Source organism: Poecilia reticulata, linkage group LG9, assembly GCF_000633615.1.
Source record: "Poecilia reticulata strain Guanapo linkage group LG9, Guppy_female_1.0+MT, whole genome shotgun sequence".
In the NCBI taxonomy this organism is placed as follows: Eukaryota; Metazoa; Chordata; class Actinopteri; order Cyprinodontiformes; family Poeciliidae; genus Poecilia; species Poecilia reticulata.
Genome location: NC_024339.1, coordinates 13636175 through 13653913, shown reverse-complemented (window position 1 = coordinate 13653913; position 17739 = coordinate 13636175). Strand labels below are relative to the sequence as shown.

Here is a 17739-nt window from a genome sequence, read left to right as displayed (position 1 = left end):
CTTGGTGAAGCAACAGTCATCCATAAAAATTAAGGTGTAAATGAAATAAGCTTGTATTACATTAATTTTTATTAGGAATTGTTCTAACAATTGAACACCCTGTATACCCTAAACTTTGATTAAAAGTCAGATTTTGAATTTTTCTTCAGAGAAAGATTATAACTGCAATACAAAATACGTTTATTATAGGGCTTTTATGTAAAAGCCAATAAATATGGCCAACACAAAAGCGTATTTATTTCATGTAATAAGCATACATTCCCTGCTGCCCAAGAAGTTTCAGACAATGGGTCCTCAGAGCTTCTGCAGTCCAGCGGGCGGGTTTTCTCTCTTTGTGTTCCCAGCATCAAACAATGCCATCTATTCTTTTTGCTTTATAATTTCAATCCACTCAAAACTCTGTTTGTAGTTGCACTTTCTAATTTCTCTGGAGGAATGTGTTCAGTTAATGTCTTCTCATGGTTTTGACTGAGCGTGGCAGTTTTTTATGATCTGGCTGACAAAACATCAATGCAGCAGAAAACCTACAAATGCGAGCCAAAAAGCGTCCCAGGCCAGTAGACCTCTCTGTCTTTCTCTCTGTGCTTTGATGGAGCTCTTACATAACGCAACTTACCGTCCAAAATGTAGGTAGGTCGTCCAGCGCTCATCCAGCCATGTAACACAGCGGCGGTGCGCATGCGCGCGTCTTTTTGTCCCCCCTCCTCCCCTCCCATCTTCCATCCCAGTCCGCCTATAGGTTCGGCGCGAAGGTAAAAGGGGGAAAATAGGAGGCTTTATAAACATCCACATTGATCTCTCTGCCTTGCTGCCCGTTTCACACCTTTCAGTCTTTTTGAGTTTTTTTTCCCCAGCAGCGCCTAAAATGCCAAGCAAGAGGAAGAAGAACAAGCGTCGCATGAGGAGGGTGGTGAGTGGCGACAGGCGCACTTTTTATTGTTAGCAAAACAGATTTTCTCTGCAAGAGAAGTGACATTGTGCGTTTTTTTTATTTTTCTCGTGTAATTTTTTATTATAAGTGAATTTTGAAAACACAAACCATTCTGACTGTTTTGACGGCTTATTTTGAGGTGAAAATCGTCTTCAGGTTTAGCATAAAACTGCAGAAGGTAGAGGTGGGGGAAAAAAAATAATGTGCATGCTTGAACTCCACTGAACCAGAAGATAACCAAACTTAACCTAAGTAGATTTTATTTTTCAAAATCTAATATAGCCATATTCAACCATTTTGTTTAAGATGGGGGAGATCACGTCTTCTTCTGACATTTTCAAAGTCATGAGAGAGATTAACGTAATTCAATCATTACATATTTTTGTTTTATTTTACAACTGGACAGCACTTTCTAAAACACGTGGGGGAAAAAAAGAATAATTGTAGAAAAATCAGCAGCAACGCAACACAGAACCCATGTCTTTGTCTTAATATCAGTAACTCACTAATTTATATGATTCCATCTCCGTTTCTATTTCTCTTGTGTCTGGGGTAGAACTATTTTTGAACACGGAGTGCTCCAGGGAAATGAGTGGGTGTGGCAGAGTGGAGATCTGTGTGAGTGAGAAAGCAACACAGAAGCTCCATTTTCTTCAAGGGCAAAGGTTCACTTTGAAACCATGAAAATCTTTTTATATGCAGACATTTAGCATTTTCTTTTACATTTATCATTGCTCATTGTTATGCAAATATTTGCTAATTATGTAACCAAAAAAAACAACAACTTTTTATAATCTGACGAAAAGAGAGAGGAGACTGTTATTACTAGAAGGAAAAGTTTTTGTATATTTTTTTTATAGAAGAAGCAGTGGACTGGAATCCACTTTGCTGTTAATAGCAAATTAAACAATTTCACATCATTAATTAAAGAAACTATTAAAACATAAACACCCCGTTTGTTTGTACCAACTGCTCTTTTGGTGTCATAACATTTTTCATTCCTTTTTGCATTGTGTCCAGCCTGTTATGTAACTATAAGGACATTTCTTTAACACTTGATTTAGAAGCCTGTCAGAATTAGACTTTTGGATTTTGTAGTAGAGATGCTCTAATCTGGCTCTTTTAAGGCAGTATGATTTTCCCTTTGTTGTTTTCTTGGAAACTGTTACCCTTAGGTAATAAACAAATGTGTTGCAGTTTCCTTCATAGAGATAATTTGGATTCTATTGGAAAGTGAAGAAATTAGAAAATTGTCCTTATGTATGCTTCAAAGCAGTCATAACTGACTGTTAATAAACCTCAAAAATTTACATGCTGTTTGGTTTACAGTTCATTGCTCTGGTTCATTTAATGATTTGGAAAGAATCTTTTGTTTTTTTTATTCATTAATTGACCTGGCCAATCACCAGTTAGAACCCGTGAAACCTGTCTATGGACAACAGACAAAGAATAACCTTTAGCTAACGCTAGGACGTGTTTTTAATTGTTTTCAATGTGCATTCTCTCTGTTAAGTAAAATAATAAACCACAGATGTTTTACCAGGCTTTCCAGCAGGTGAGACAACTCTGTTGTTGCCCAAATCCTCCACTTCAGCTGGAGTCTTAGCTTTAGCTCCTCTCTGCACCACAGGGCTGGTTTTGGTGATGTGTTGACTGTAGGAACGGCCTGAAAAGGTTGGAATGTGCACAATCTCGCTGGTTTTCAGAGTCCACTATTGACACTTAGATAAAACTGTCTCCTTAAGTCATCTTCAGTTTTATGTTATCACTAATCACCTTAGAGAAATCAGAACCCTGGCTGACGTGTGTCTGTTTCTGTTCTCTAAATTTGGTTCTTTATAAATTGTCTTTCTCCTGTTCCCAGTCCAGCATGGGCTACTAAATGTCAAGCTTTGTATGGACATCAGCAACAGAGGCCGTGTTTTGACGGAGGTTGGACGGACAGGACATACACACCCCCACTTTTTTCTTGCACCACAGGTCTAGCAATGCCGAGCTGGCTGTTGACCTAACAAAAGCATTTTTGGGGAGTGATTATAACCTGATTATGAAGTGATTAGACCCACTGTCTGGCCCGCGGGGCACCCATCAGTGCTGCTGACTCGCACGGTTTCTCTTCCCGCTTCACCAGACCTGTCAGTACCGTTCTGATTCAACTAATTAGCTCCCATTATCTAACTAGCCTTGTTGGGTCCAGTCCCAGTTGCCCCCTCCCTCCAGTGGTCTGCCCTCCTAAAATCTCCACCAAAGCCCGAGGGGGTTTTGTCCACAGCTGAAAAATATGTTGAACCTGGCAAGTATGGCGCATGTCTGGTATTCCTGCAGGCGCTAGAATGAACTGCGGTTTGCCAATAACATCAAGCTTTTTAAGGGCATTTAAAAGTAAAAACCAGTTAAAATTCCACGAGGTATTGTATCAGGCCTGTCATTAGAAAAACCTAGCAAAAACAATACTACCACCTGGAAATGTTTTCCGTAATTTTACATTACAACTGTAAACTTTACTGGGTTTTATTGGGATTATGTGTGACAGATTCATAGTTGTGCTGTTGACAGGTTGCAGGTCCTCAGTATTTACTGTGAACCTCTTGGATGCTATTTTAATGAATGCTTTATCATTGCTTGCCAGTCATTTATGTGGACAGCCATGTCTTGGTATATTTGCACTCTTTCCATTTTTACACAAATTATTGGTAAAGGCTTCAAATTATTGTTTGGAAATCCTTTTTATAACCTACTCTGTTTGAAACTTGTACACATTTTCGTTCCTGACCTGTCTGTTCCTTGGCGTTCATGGTTCTTTTTGATCAGTAATGTTCTCTGATCTATTCTGAGACTAAATTACTAGTTGGAGTGGATTTAATTTAGACTTGTCAGAATTTTGAAAACTATGATTTTGTTTCTTTATCACAATTTTATGTTCTTTGTATTAGTTCATAACCTAAAATCCCAATGAATGGATTGGATTTTGTGGTTGGATGACAAAATGTGGGCTAGCTTAATAGTTAGTCAAGTATATGGGATAGTTATATAGCTACATCATTATCAAATGCATAAATTATCTGTGCCGATAAAGATCAAAACTCATCCTGACCATACTTGTTCGGCATTGAGTCATTTTTCTGTTTTTCCTTGTTGCAGCAAGCCCAGAGGAGAGCACTTGAGGATCAGCATGCAGCCAATCCACCAATCAAAGCCAGCTCAGGGATTGCCATTAGTGCGCCCCCTACAGCAACGCCCAAAAAAGCAGCTAAAATTTCACCACCCACTCGAGAAAAGCCCCCACAGGCCATTCCCATCTCTGCCCCTGCAGTGGAACCTCCAAAATTTGAACCACAGCCTGTTGTGAAAGAAGAAGCAGCAGAGGCCTTCGTAGTTGAGGTAGCTGCAGCAGGTGGTGTGCTGTTGGAGCAGGCTACTGTGGACGTGAAATCCAGAGTGGGGGATGAAGTCGAAGGTCCAGCACGTGTCGCCAAAGAAGCACCAGCTGAAAGTATTCCTCCAGCAGAGCCATCTACGGTTGAAGCCGATCTGGCGAAGGAGGCTGAGGTTCCTGTTTCTGAAGCAGAGCCCGTCTCTGAGGTAATTAAAGCATTTCTTTTTCATCTACAAGTTCTGGAGGAATGGTCCGATTTGCACGTGACTTGGTACAAATGCAGAGCAGTTCTATTTATTGAAGTGATTCGATTTGCAAGATACCTTTACATCTAGAGGAGACTCTCTAAGGGTGTGCTGCAGGCAGTTACTGGAGCATCCAACAGAGCATGAAGACGCATTAGAAACTATTAGCAGCACCTGACAGCTTGATCAGAAATCCTGTTTGAGTGTTGTGTGCCTGGTGGTTGGCATCAAGATGTAATAGTAGCCAAATTTTGGAACCAGTCGGGACAGACGTGCATCCGCACACTTTTGTCATCCTTCCTGTGTGGTGACCTTTGTTTGTTATTTTGACTGACTGTCAGATGCTTTGTGTTAACACATAGAAGGCAGTTATTATGTTCCTGGTGCATTATAGTCAGGCCAACTTTCTGTCAATTTACTTTCTTTCCGTTCTGTTTTGCTTCAGCATTTATTGTATTTTGCTTGCAAAGAAGCTTGACTTGTTTTCCTCTCTGTCTTGGACAACAGGTGTCAAGACTTTCTGCGAGTCTTTCTCTGTACTTTAGCTGCTCTTTTCTCATTACTTTTGTTTCTTGTTAAGATCCTGAACTCCAACCAAACCGATAAGATTAACAGCCAATAGCAATGGAGTCTCTCTTCCTGCATCTCAAATCCCATATCAGATCTTAGTTAGAAGACATGATTATCACTTTTTCATATCCGATATGCCTGTCACCTTGAAATGTGAGGGCAGACAAGTGGCAAACAACACAAAATACCAAAGAGATACATCCGTATCTGTATCCTTTGGGTCTTATCTGACATTTATTGCACACAAGATTTATCACATAGATGCTCTAAGGATTCTTTTCATAAATGTTGGTGTTTATAGAATATTAGAGGGCAAACGTGCAGCGGCAGGGTCTGTGGAGGAGGGAGGCAGATGATGGAGGCTGTGAAGCAGGGAGAACAACATGTTCCATTTAGGAAGCAGGGGGAAAATAAAGGAGAGGTTTGCAGCCTGCAGCAGTGAACGGTGTTTTCACCATTTATTATGCAGGATCAGTAACTTTAAAATGAAAATTTTTCGTGAGTGAATGAGAGACAGATGCATATTTTGCTTTTTGACATATAGGTCAAAAAGGGTGTGATGAAGTTTCACTTTTAACCACTTGCAGGAAGCGTATTCTGGATTTATCTGCTAAATCATACCTGCAGGTTTTCTATAAAAATATAAATCACTGATGACACTAGATACAGTGAACTTTTGTGTTTCCCCTGTCATCTTGTAAAAAGGGTTTTTGCAGAGTTTGAGCATTTTGAACACATCCTTCCTCTTTGTTGCCGACAATCTTTTTTCAGTTATTTAATTTTAAATCGTAAAATCTTTTGTGTTCAAAGCTGATATTTACTTCACTGTAACTTTGTCTGAGCCATCATTTCTGTTCTGTTTTGCTGTATCAAAGCAGCCTGCGCATCTTCTAACCTCTGATGTCAACAGAACTGCTGCTTGCTGATTAGATTTTATTTGCTGAACCATTTTCTGTAAACCCAAGAGATTAGTTAAATCCCTTTCCTTTCCCCATTCCGATGTTAAATTTAGGCTTCAGGAAGTAGTAGTAGTAGGATGTAGTTACTGTTGTGACTGGCTGATTTGCTATTTTCATCAACAAATTGGCGTACCTAATGACGTGGCCAGTTTGACATAATGTACTTTTGGAATAGAAAAACTTTGCAAGCTTGTTGAAATTGCCACATGCAATAGTGTATGAATAGGTAAACCTGTAGCAGAACTATAATCTAACCCTTACTTCTTTCAATACAACAAAACATTCAGTCTTCTAATTGACCAGTTTGATTGGTTCCTGTCTGATCAGTTTAAGATTATTTAAAAAGCTCAAACTCAATATTAACATGCAGAAGGCAGGTGCTTCAAATACAGATGCTGCTTTGTGTCGGGACAAACAGCACAAAGATGAATCACAAATTCAAATAGTTCCTACAGACACAAATTCTTTTCAACAGATGAACTAATAAGCCGCAAATCATCTTTCCAATTGCAGAAGTTTTCACAGTTGCTGAGATTTTCAAACTCCATTTACGAAAACTTGATTAATTCCAGAGGGTAATTACAATTTGACCTATTTTTTGGACAAAAATATCTCCATAATTGTGTGGCGCTTTACCAAAGTTAACTCAGAGAACAAGCTTAACGCAGAAGCAGCGCAAACATAAATTGGTGAGACAAAACTGATTCTTTCTAGAAGCCGCTGAGTTTCAGGTGAGCATACGCCTCTTCTTGATTAGACACAGCTGCTGAGTCGGGAGTTTCCGTTCGCTGCTGCCCGAAGCAGCTAAAGATGGAGCTTCTGCTTGAGCTGAACATTTTGTACCTCTTTTTCCTACCGTGCTTCTGTTCGCCACTCCTCCCTCATTTGGTCTCTCACTGCTATTCTCTATTTGCATGCATCCTTCACTCCCGTATTCGACAACGTCATTTTTTTTTTTACATCCGTCTTAAAGTTAAATGATTCTACCCTCTCTTTTCAAACTTTGTCTAAAAYTTACTCATGACAGTTTCAGTTTGAGACAAATTTCACAGAGGCTGCATGTGTATCTACTGTAGATCAGAACATGGCGTCCCTCTAGTTGTAGTAGCTGGAGGGAGTGTGTACTGTGTGCAGCCATAGCTTTGCATGAGTGCATGTTTAGCAGTCTAAAACTGACTTAAAGATCACCTTATCACTTTCTCCCTTCGCTATTGCTCTCTTTACCTATAACTTGACTTCAACATTCTAGCTCTCTTCTCTTAATCTTAACTGTAAGTTCATTTTTGCTTTCTAGTCCCTTTTTTTCTGGAGAAGGCCTTTACCTGCAGATTTAAATGATTTGATGAAAGCTGGTCTATATACATGACAACTTGGAGGATATTTCATACAGTAAACTTGTCCTACATTTGGAAAAAGAACTGGCACAAGGTAAAGCTGAATTATTTATCACCAGAGTATGAAGGTTTTCAATATTCATGAGCATCTCTCTGTGATTGCCAGTATGGCTCAACACACTTGGCTGCACAGCGGATGCCGCCCCAGTGATCATTTAGGCGACGGCTATTAGGAAATTGAAAGGCCTGGCTGGCTTCTCTTCTCATCTGGCAATTTTTAGCTATTGCTCTCTAAAAACAATACCAGCTACCTCAGTGGGTTACATTCTCCAGACTGTGATTGGAATAAAAGTTATCAACCATCATCCTGATATAAAAAATTTCTCATATTCTTGTAAAAGTGCAGAGAATTTAAGAACATTTCGTTTATATTTGTTCTTTGGAGGTCGGATGGGTTTCTGCAAGTAAAAAAAGTTGAATCTAAGAATTTCTAATTACCTCTTAAGATCATTATTTATACAATTTTAGAACTTGGTTAGTCAATAATACAGTTTATAAAGCAAGATTAACTTGCTTAATATTTTTGAGGTTTTTAAATGTAAGTTTATCGTCTTGTTTTGTTTTTTATTAGCTCTGACTCGTGACTCTACTTCTTTTCCACTCTTGGGTTCCTTACCATTAGCACGTTCAAGCACTTTTTACAATAATCTTTATTAGCAAACTTCTAATATCCCTATTGTTAATCCAGCTCGTATTATTGTTCATGACAACTGAGCTGAAAGTAATTAACTAACACAAATATTTTATTTTCGATCCCCCAAAGAAACTACAGTAAACTTAATTCAGAAGGATGTTTTTGTTTTCAGGGATTTGGATCAGAGGCGTTTCCAACAGGCTGTTTCCTAACTCGGCTTAAGGTCTTTGTATTCCTGTCATAGAGCACAATTCCTCAGCTGAAGCTGTTTTATTGTAGTTTCTCGGGAGTCGGTGAGGTTTGTGTTTTAACAAAGAGTGAAATGCACCTAAAATAAAAGTCGTAGTCTTCAAATAAAAGAAGTAGTGTGATGGGGGAAGCAGATAATGAACAAATGTTCAAATTTGAGACCTAATTAAAGGTAATATACAGATTTAGTCTGGCAAACCCTGGGGAGCATTTAACATATCCTTAAGGTGAAGACAGCAGCAACACTTAAAGTGCAGAAAAATAACTTTATTAGTAGACCAACCCTCTCAGTAAGTTGTGCCAGAAATGTTTTGGATTTCTGCATTAAAAGTCTTAAAAATTGTACATTACAGGATATCTAGGTCGTCACATGACCATGCAGAGTGACGAATGAGGATAACATATGCTGTAAGATTATTGAAATGGAAGAACTGAGTTGATGGCAAAGACACTTTTAAAGATCTGACTTGAAAAATACCGAGGAATGAAGAGAGAGGGAGTAACTGCTTCCAATCATCCAGTTGGTTGCGAGGTTTTCATGCAGGTCGTAGGACGTTCCTCCCCTTTTTCCAAACTGTTGCTCTGATCACACACAAAGAGTCTAAAGAAAACGTTCACTGGCTGTTTGCGTTAGTGCAGAACTGTGAGCCCAAGTTTACAAGCTACTTCTGGCACGCATTTCCTGGTATGGCCACAGAAAACCTGATCAGGCTCTCACTGGGATATTTATTTTCTGTTAAATGCCTCCAGGCTGACAAAATGCCGTTTAGACGCTCGTTTCGCTTTTGGCACATTTTTAAAAGCCCAGTGTGTGTCCCTCCTAAAGCTTGACCTTTAAATTTGTAGGAAAGAGGTAAGCTGCAGAGAATGAGGCAGTTTTGTTGAACACGCTTGACATGCTTGTTAAGAAACACTCTTTATCTTTAGGTGTTCTTTTGTTTTGTTGACGTAAGAATACAATTTTTGACCTCTTCCTCTTCACAGGTTACAGCCCCAGATGAGGCTTCAGTGGTGGCTGCTGTAGAAGCTGAAGTAAATATGATTTAAACTTTCATTTTTACCTAAAACACTTTGCTTTGCCCCTTTACTGTAACTTGAATCAAGCATATGTCTTCTTGTTTTAAGCCAGAGGCAGATTAGGCAGGTGACCGTCTGAGTGAAGCAGGTTTTGACACCTTCAAACTGACGCCAGCCTGAGGATTTTTAAAAATCAGCTCCTCCTAAAGAGCCACAAATTCTGGGTTAAAATACCGTGTTCTATATTTTATATTTTATTGTTTGGCCTGATGCATTGAAAAGCAAATCTCAGATCAGATAACCCTTGTAACTAAAGTCACGCAAAAGACTCTTTGCTGCTTCCACAGGACTTTAGAGTGAAGGTTTCAACCGGGTGCTGCCTAAAGAAACTATTTTTAAATTTATCTTCAGTATGTGTAAGGATCTTTTGGCAGTTCACTGCTCTGGAGCAAACAGGTGTGTTTTAACTCAATGCCAAGGCGGAAAGACGTTGGCAGTAGCCGTAGGGAACCAATTGTTGCTGCCAATCAACACGATAGACAGGCTTCTTTTTGCCCTCCAAGCTAATTCACCTTTAATTTCTCAAAGAAATTACAAAATCAAACCAATACTCTAACTGGTTTAGTGTTGCATGTGCAGCTTGGTACATTTTGAGTTTCAGGGCAGTGTATTCAGAAAAAGACTGAGCAAGTTTATCTTGTTTGGAATTGTTCTTATGGGAAAACCTTTTCTCTAAACAGAATATGGCAACAACATAAATTGCAAGTAAATAAGCAACAAGACCTCTGGAAGAGCACATGCCAAATGCTGGAATGGACATCAGCTTGGTTACGATCCGGACACCTTGCATTCACTAAGAAGTCCTCTGCTTTGCAAAGTGTGTACTAGAGTCAAGTGTGAGGTCATAAGAGTGGAAGCTAAAGTTGTAGCGATATTGTAGTTTACGCAGAAAAGGAGATGGAAGGTAAAGTTTATTTTAATATTAATATACATTTACAAAGAGTCCCAAAGAGTGATCAGCCATGACGGGATCCAATAAGAGGACAAGGAGTGAGAGGGAGCCCAAAGAGAGAGAGAAGTTTAAATACTGAGAAGTTTGATTACTAACAAGTGACGTGTGACTGTGCAGCTGAGGGTGGAGACAAGAGAGGCAAGTTGAGGGAGAGAGCAGAGGAGGAGTAATAATGTCCTGGAAAGAGCTAAAGAAACGTCTGACAATTAAAGAATAAACTAAATGCAAAAGGATGAAAAATCGCATTGAGATCTAAACATGAGTAAATAAACATCTAAGGAAAGACTAATCTAATGTACAGCAAGCATAACAGAAACAGAAATAGAATAACGAAGGTAAAGCATAAATAAAATTGAACAACACAGCAGTAAGTCTACAACAAAATGGCTGAAAAACAAGACAAGATGTTGCATTAAAAATCAGTCTAAATACAATCTTCTATCTGGCTCAAAGGCTGTAGGATGATCTTAATTCAGCAACCTGGCACTTTTCTGTTACAAGGCTACCAATAAATCAGCATGAACAACTAGATAAGTGTTAGAAGTGCTGCTAAAAAGTCCCTATTATTATAAAAGAGCTGTGAAGGTGGTGTAAATTCATTAAGTTTTGAATGCGGGTCTGTTCAGCTGGATCTTCCTGAGCACATGCTCAGTTGTTTTAAGCTGGGTTTTCATGAGCTGTATGCCAAAATCATCAGTATTAAAACAATAAAACACCTGAAATATTTCAGTTGGTGTGTAAGGAATCTAAAATATACGACAGTTTAATTTTTATCATTACATTATGGAAAATAATGAACTTTTTTACAATATGCACATTTTTTGAGAAGGACCTGTATGTAGCCATCTTATTATAAAAGGTTAACTAAAAATGTATTTTATATTTTATCCAGACAGAAGCCAATGAAGACACACAGACAGAGATGAGTCAGGTACGTTTTTTTATGACCCCAGAGGTTCTGGTAGTGCAATGCAATCCACTCATCTCTATGAAGAAAAGTCAGTATTCCTCGGGACCCTTTTTGTTCTCTGGATTAATGTTGTATGTTTTGTGTCGTGGTAACTTTGCAGACACAGGACGTCTGTGAGGCAGACTCTCAGAAAGATGTGACCCTGGCAGAAGAAGACACTGAGACCAAGGAGGAACTAGAAGTGTCCGTCGCTGAAGAGGTAACCGTATCAGAGTCGGTAAAGGAACAAGCTGAAGAACCAGAGGTAGAAGATCTCACCAGTGACCAAAGTCCTGCTGAAGTAGAACTTGCAGCAGAAAAAACCGAATCTGATACTGGATCAGAGGTGGAGGTTGTCATAGAAACACTGGATCCTGCAGAGCCACCTGAGGATGGGGAGGAAAAACTGGAAGACTCAGCTGCACTCGGTGTCCAGCCTGTTGCAGCCATAGAGGTTCATAATTTTATGTAAATCTCATATAAGTTGTTTCTTTATGTCACTGTAACTACTTCCTCAAAGTCGACAACAGACTTCTCTGTGTTTTGTCTGTCTGCATCAGGATGCTGTTGGCTCTCCTGTGGAAATCCCAGCAGTAAGAGCCTTATCATTTATTCCACTTTCAGAAACAACAACAACAACAACATTATTAATAATTACACTTTACTAAATGCAGTTGCTCTGTTAAATTGTAACATGGCAGCCTTTTATCTCATCAGGTGCTAAATACCATCACTGAAGCTCCTCTGGGTGAAGCTGAGCCTCCTGTTGTTGAACATGCAGAGGTACAACCAAGAGTTTATTAACATGTCAAGAAATGTTAACTTGATAGTAATTATATTGTTTTTTTTATGTCTGAGCTGCTCGTTTTATGACATCACTGAGCTTGGTTACTGACCTCCTGACTTTTAAAGACTTCAATCAGTCAATATCTGAACTAACATCTCCGTCACCTTGGCGACCGGATCGCCTTAAAGGTTAAAGGTTTACGACATTAGCACAAAACTGCATTCATACCATCACATCCAAAGCAACAAAACTTGACGAATCAGACTGCTACATACAAGCTGCCTGAAATGCACTATTACCACACCTATAACATGTTTTTGTTTATGTGTATTTACTGTTGTTTTTGAAAAGATTTTTCAACTAACAAGCATTAGATCATGGAAACACCATTTCATTTTGTTCCATTCTATTTGGTAATCCATGAAATTACAGTCAACTGGTTTTTGGTTGCTGTATGGTTTTGAAGATGGGAAACAATCCCTTCTCATGTTTTCCTTCTGTCCCTCAGGGAACTGCTGACCTGCTGCTCCAAAAATTAGCTGCTACTGAATCTGTGTCAACAGCAAAGGATGTTTCGACATCTCCTGTTGTGCAGCAGGTGGGATTTGTACAAAGTCCTCTTTACTTTATGCTTGTTTGTCATGAATAACTGGAATAACTTTGCAATAGTCGTTCTTGACTGTTATGTTTATAAGAATATGTTGGGAAGACAGCAGTAGAACATTTACAACCTTGTCTATTTTAGTTATTTACTATTTCAGCTATTCCTGGTCTGATTTCTGGGGAGATTCTAATTGTTTTTTTTGTAGTTAGATAGAAATTGTAACAAACAAAAGTAAAGCAAAAAGAGTCTAAAAATCATCTAAAAGTAAAAAAATAAAGACAAATACAACAGGCTTCTTGCTCAGTAGATCCCTGCTTTTATGTCAAGGTTAACCTATCAGCTGGACATTTTGAGACATTTTCTTCCCTCTTTTTTTTTTTTTTTTTGACATTCAGGAAGCTGAGGGAACAGGAGACGCTTTTATCACCCAATCAGAATCAACGGATGCTACTCCTGTAGATCCTGAAACAGTTTCTGCTGCTCCTGCAGGGGAGGTGGGCACTGCAGCGTTTATATATGAACAAATGCTAATGTTACATTTACTGCTACGGCAGCAATGCTCTTAATCATTTGTTTCATAATGCCAGAAAAAAAACTAATATTTGTTTTTTTTCCACACGTAAATGTTTCATATCATGAGCAACAAATAAGAATGTTTTTTTTTTTAAAAGAGAATTTTATTTATTAAGAAACAACAAATCGGATTAATGTGGCCCTACATAAAAATACAATTTCCCCTCTTGTTAAATTTTGAATTATCTATGACTACTTACATTTATGAGCCGCACACTGGCTTGATTAATGCCAAATTAGTAGAATTGAAAATTACAAAAACAGAACCAGACTTTAAACATGAAAAAACTCAGAAAGCAACACATTATGCCCCAATCAAAAAAACATCTAAGTCTCATCACACAAGCCACAAAACAAGTTAACGTGAAATTGCATCAGCACAATGAGACGGCAGAAACAGCAGAAAGTGCACCCCTAGAAACAAGACAGGTTTGCAGTGGCCTTATCAAGATACCGACTTAAATCTCATGAGACACTGTGGCATGACCTGAGGCAGGGCTTAAAGCCATAAAATGTGAATTAATTGAAACAATTTTGCAAAAAAGGGTGGTCAAAAGTTCCTCCACATCAACGCAGAAGGCAGTAAAATGCATTATTGGAGTTTTAAAAAATTTAATCATCATTTAAGGAAGGTTTCTTGTATTTACTCTCTTTTTTGAAAGTAAACATTTGTTTGCTGATTGGAAACATTTAAGTGAAACAAAAACAGAACAAATTTTTAAGGAGATAAATATGAAGAATAAGTGTAAATGGTCAAGTTCTCTGTCTGACCTTTCTTTTCCAGATTGCTGCCGCCAACCAAAAGTGTCTGGGTGTGCTGACAGACGAAGCAAAATCCGGAGGCTGTGATGTTCCATGTCAGGGACCGCTTCCTGTTGAGGCTGTGCAGCTCGGTGGAGTGGTAAATAAGTTTGTGCATAATTCTGGTTCATCCTCGCTAACAGTTTCCGCATACTTGAAAGCGCCGCCTTCATCGGTTGCCATGTTGTCAGGAAGTGTCATTTGGTAAATGATGACACTTTTAATGCAAAGTTGCTCTAAAAACTTGCCTTGAAAGTAAATTAAAAGGGCCAACTTTGCATTGTTTTCTAAATAATGACACTTTAATGCAAAGTTGGCCCTTTTAATTTACTTTCAAGGCAAGTTTTAGAGCAACTTTGCATTAAAAGTGTCATCATTTACCAAATGACACTTTATGACAACAGTTATAGACATTCATAAAGATTCCTTCATGCTCATGACAGTGTCACTCTATGGAATAAAGTGTTACCAGTAATTTTAACTAATCAAATACAAAATCTAATTTAACCTCAGAAAGTGAGGAAAAGGGTTTTTGTCTTTTTAGTCTTCTGGTTTCAACTGTATTTGTGTTACAGCATGCTCACCAAAATTCATTTATTCTCTGTGGTACAGGAGCTGTCAGTGGAAATAACACAGAATGGAAACATTGTTCCTGAGGTCTCCATTGAGGGTTAAAAGCCAAGGCACACCGCTCAGACGACCTTTTTCTGTGTGTAAGACTCTAAAAGTATGAAATAAATCTTTTAAAACACCTTTCTGCCTTTATTTGCAGTTATTCACTAATGATGATGCTCCTGTAACTCTTGTCTCTTTCAGATTCCCGTTGGAGGACTCAAAGCTTTCCAGGGAGTCAACCAGACCTTTTCATTTTTTAAGGCTTAAGTCAGAACAGGCAGGAAATCGAAGTGGGCATCCACACTTTGAAGTGCCTTTTCCTGTCCTGTACTCGGCTGAAACATCAAACCAGATGTGAACATGCAGGAACGGCTTCTCTCACGACAGCAGCTGAGACCTTTGAAAAAAAAAAAAAAAAAAAAAAAAGCATCTTTGGTTCTTCTAAATACTTTGCTATGCAACAAAATCACGTATAAATGAGTTTGACTGTAGTAGTTCAGGAGGCGGTGCTGAAGGCATGACAATCAGCAACAGAAATATTTTTGCATCTTCTGACTCAGAATATTTTTCTCCACAGTGCATAGACTTTATGCATATCAGTAGACTTGTAGCATTGATAACTGGGTCTGTAGTTTGTTTATTGGACAGAGTTGTGTTGTTTTTTTTTTTGCTGTTTTTTGAAAGTCACTCGTTTAGCTTACCACTCTTTTCAAAACATAAACCTTCCAATAACATTAAAACTGGGGTAACTTTTGTCTCGTTCTATACTGTCAAGACAGTACAGAATGAGTGTGAAAAAAACAGTAATGTTTTAAGATTTGTTCTTAACTAAACCATCACTATAGTCGTGTTTCATGACTGCACATGGTGCTTTACTAAGGGTTTGGTGAAGCTCCACCTCCCACCTCAATTTTTTGCAGTCGTTTACAGCAGGTTCTGTGTAAACAACGGCCAAAAGTCAACGATTTAAAGCAGAACTTCACCTTGGTGTATGCCACTATTGAACTAGCTGTTAGCTTTAGCTTTAGCTTTAGAGCAACTAATTTGGGTTTACTCTAAAGAAAATGGCAAAAGAATCGTCTTCTTTGGGCAATTCATTTGCTGCTCATGTCCTTTAACAGAACCATACTTCAAAAATTCACAAATCCATTTCCTTTTCTGTACCATTGTCCACTGTCTTGACAAAGTGCCACTGTTAATGTTACAAAGCTACATTGTAAAGAGCAAGCTTTGATGTTCAACAGAATATTGAATATCAAAATGAATTTCATAGTTCATTCTGTACACACAGAGTAATGCATACACGATTCTGAGTTACTGTTGGACTGTCTTGACCTGTGAAATAAAGTTCTAACTCAGTGATGTGATGTTGGCTTGCTAGCTTAACCTCAACCAACCATTTAAAAACATTGTATGGAACTTGGCATTTTCTACTCTCATTTGAAACTTTAATGTGCTGCTTTGTGTGTTTTCTGTCCAACCAGACAAGTGTGACCAACAGATAAGATACTGATATCAGATACCTTCTCCCCACCAAAAAAAAAAACTCTTTACTTATCTTAAGAAAAGATAATTACACCGATACATCATTGTTACCTGTGCAACTGGTTTACAGATTTTACTTAAATAAAAATGTGGGGTGTGAATTTGAAGGCATATTTTCATTAAAAGAAAGACACAAAGCATAAATGTCCCAGATCAAAAGATTTTTTTTTTATTTCCTCTTTTTACACTTAAATTTACATTCATATTAGCATGATGTAATTTGGTACAATAAACACTGCCAGTGAGTGTTTTTTCCCCCCATTTTTCAGCTTTATGTTGTCAGAGTGTCAAAACAACAACAAAACTGAATTTCAAGCATCAGTTTTTTTTTTATTTATTTAAGTTTGCAGGCCCTTTGTTTGGGGATTTTTTTCTCCATTTTCTTTTTACAAAATATTAGAAACAAAACGGAAGCAACACTTTCACCTCTGAATTTAAAGGGGAAAATGTATTTGTGACAGAAAAGGACTGAATACCCAAAAAGTATAGAGTTACAGATCTAGAGAAATAACAGACAGGATATACATGTATAAAAGCACATTCATATTAACATGTGATGCTTTGGAATGAAAACAGCGGCGCGACCAAACAACTGTCCCATTTGAGTTCAAAACGTTCCATTCATTTGAATTTTCCCACTTGTGCCATTATTATGTATAATGAATACGTCTTCCCCCAAACGCTTTCATAAAACACTATAATAAATAAGAAAAAGAGGAGATTTGATTGGTCCATGAGGTAAAATGTGAATGGAAAAATAGTTGGAAAGATTTCAGCAAAAAATTTTTAAAGAAAAAAAAAAAAAAGTGATAATCAGCAAATAAGCACGATGCCCTGTAAAGCTGCATTATTTGTCAGCACACACACAAAAAACATTCACGCAGTCCAGCCTGAGGCGTATCAAGATAAACCCCCAGCTGGAGTCTTTACAAAGCCACTTTGATGGATGAATTCTTATATTTACAAAGGAAAGGATATTTTAAACTAATAAACAGTGTAATACAAAGAGTGAGAAAACAAACACCCCACCCCATAAAACCAGAAAAGACCATCACATTTTCTTTTCAATCCTTCAATTTTCTGAACTCTAGTTTTCTGTAAACTGTGTGTTAAAGATGGGTGGAGCGTGAAAACAGACTGATGATTACAGAGGAGCTTAAAATCATGGACTGAGGGGTTTGTCACCAGGTACAATCACGCTGGTAGCATCTTTCCTGTCGCTGCTACAAGAAAGAAAGAAAAAAAAAAAAAAGCACTTCAATGAAGAAAACTGCTCATTCAGACATCCCTGGTTAGGAATCGAAGACATCCACCTGCTGTTGCTTAGAGGTTTGATGGAGTTTAGCATGCAGTCTGCTACACAGTGTACACTGAGACGGTGGAAGTCAAACAGCACTTCAAAAAAAAAACAAAAAAAAAAACAGACTGCCTGACTGGATTAATGCAGGAACTCCAAAACAAGTTTGAGGGCTGCACTT

At 38.2% G+C, this 17739-nt stretch overlaps 1 protein-coding gene across 3 annotated transcripts; it reads left to right on the top strand.

Annotated features, from left to right (window-relative positions):
* Nucleotides 1-579: 579 nt before the first annotated feature.
* LOC103469951 (fibrous sheath CABYR-binding protein-like) lies at nt 580-16083 on the top strand. Of its 3 annotated transcripts, none has more exons than XR_534429.2 (12): nt 580-910; nt 4073-4513; nt 9343-9390; nt 11280-11318; nt 11458-11790; nt 11897-11929; nt 12054-12119; nt 12632-12721; nt 13123-13221; nt 14085-14201; nt 14714-14828; nt 14918-16083. XR_534429.2 is itself a non-coding variant. In XM_008418039.2 (12 exons), exons 1-11 carry the CDS (start codon nt 866-868, stop codon nt 14774-14776), a joined length of 1374 nt encoding a protein of 457 aa, XP_008416261.1. In that variant the 5' UTR covers nt 580-865; the 3' UTR covers nt 14777-14814; nt 14918-16083. The 3 variants fall into 3 exon arrangements, 2 of the variants coding, with proteins under 2 accessions (XP_008416261.1, XP_017162284.1); XM_008418039.2 differs by having other exon boundaries at nt 14714-14814; XM_017306795.1 differs by having other exon boundaries at nt 583-910; nt 14714-14810.
* Nucleotides 16084-17739: the final 1656 nt, after the last annotated feature.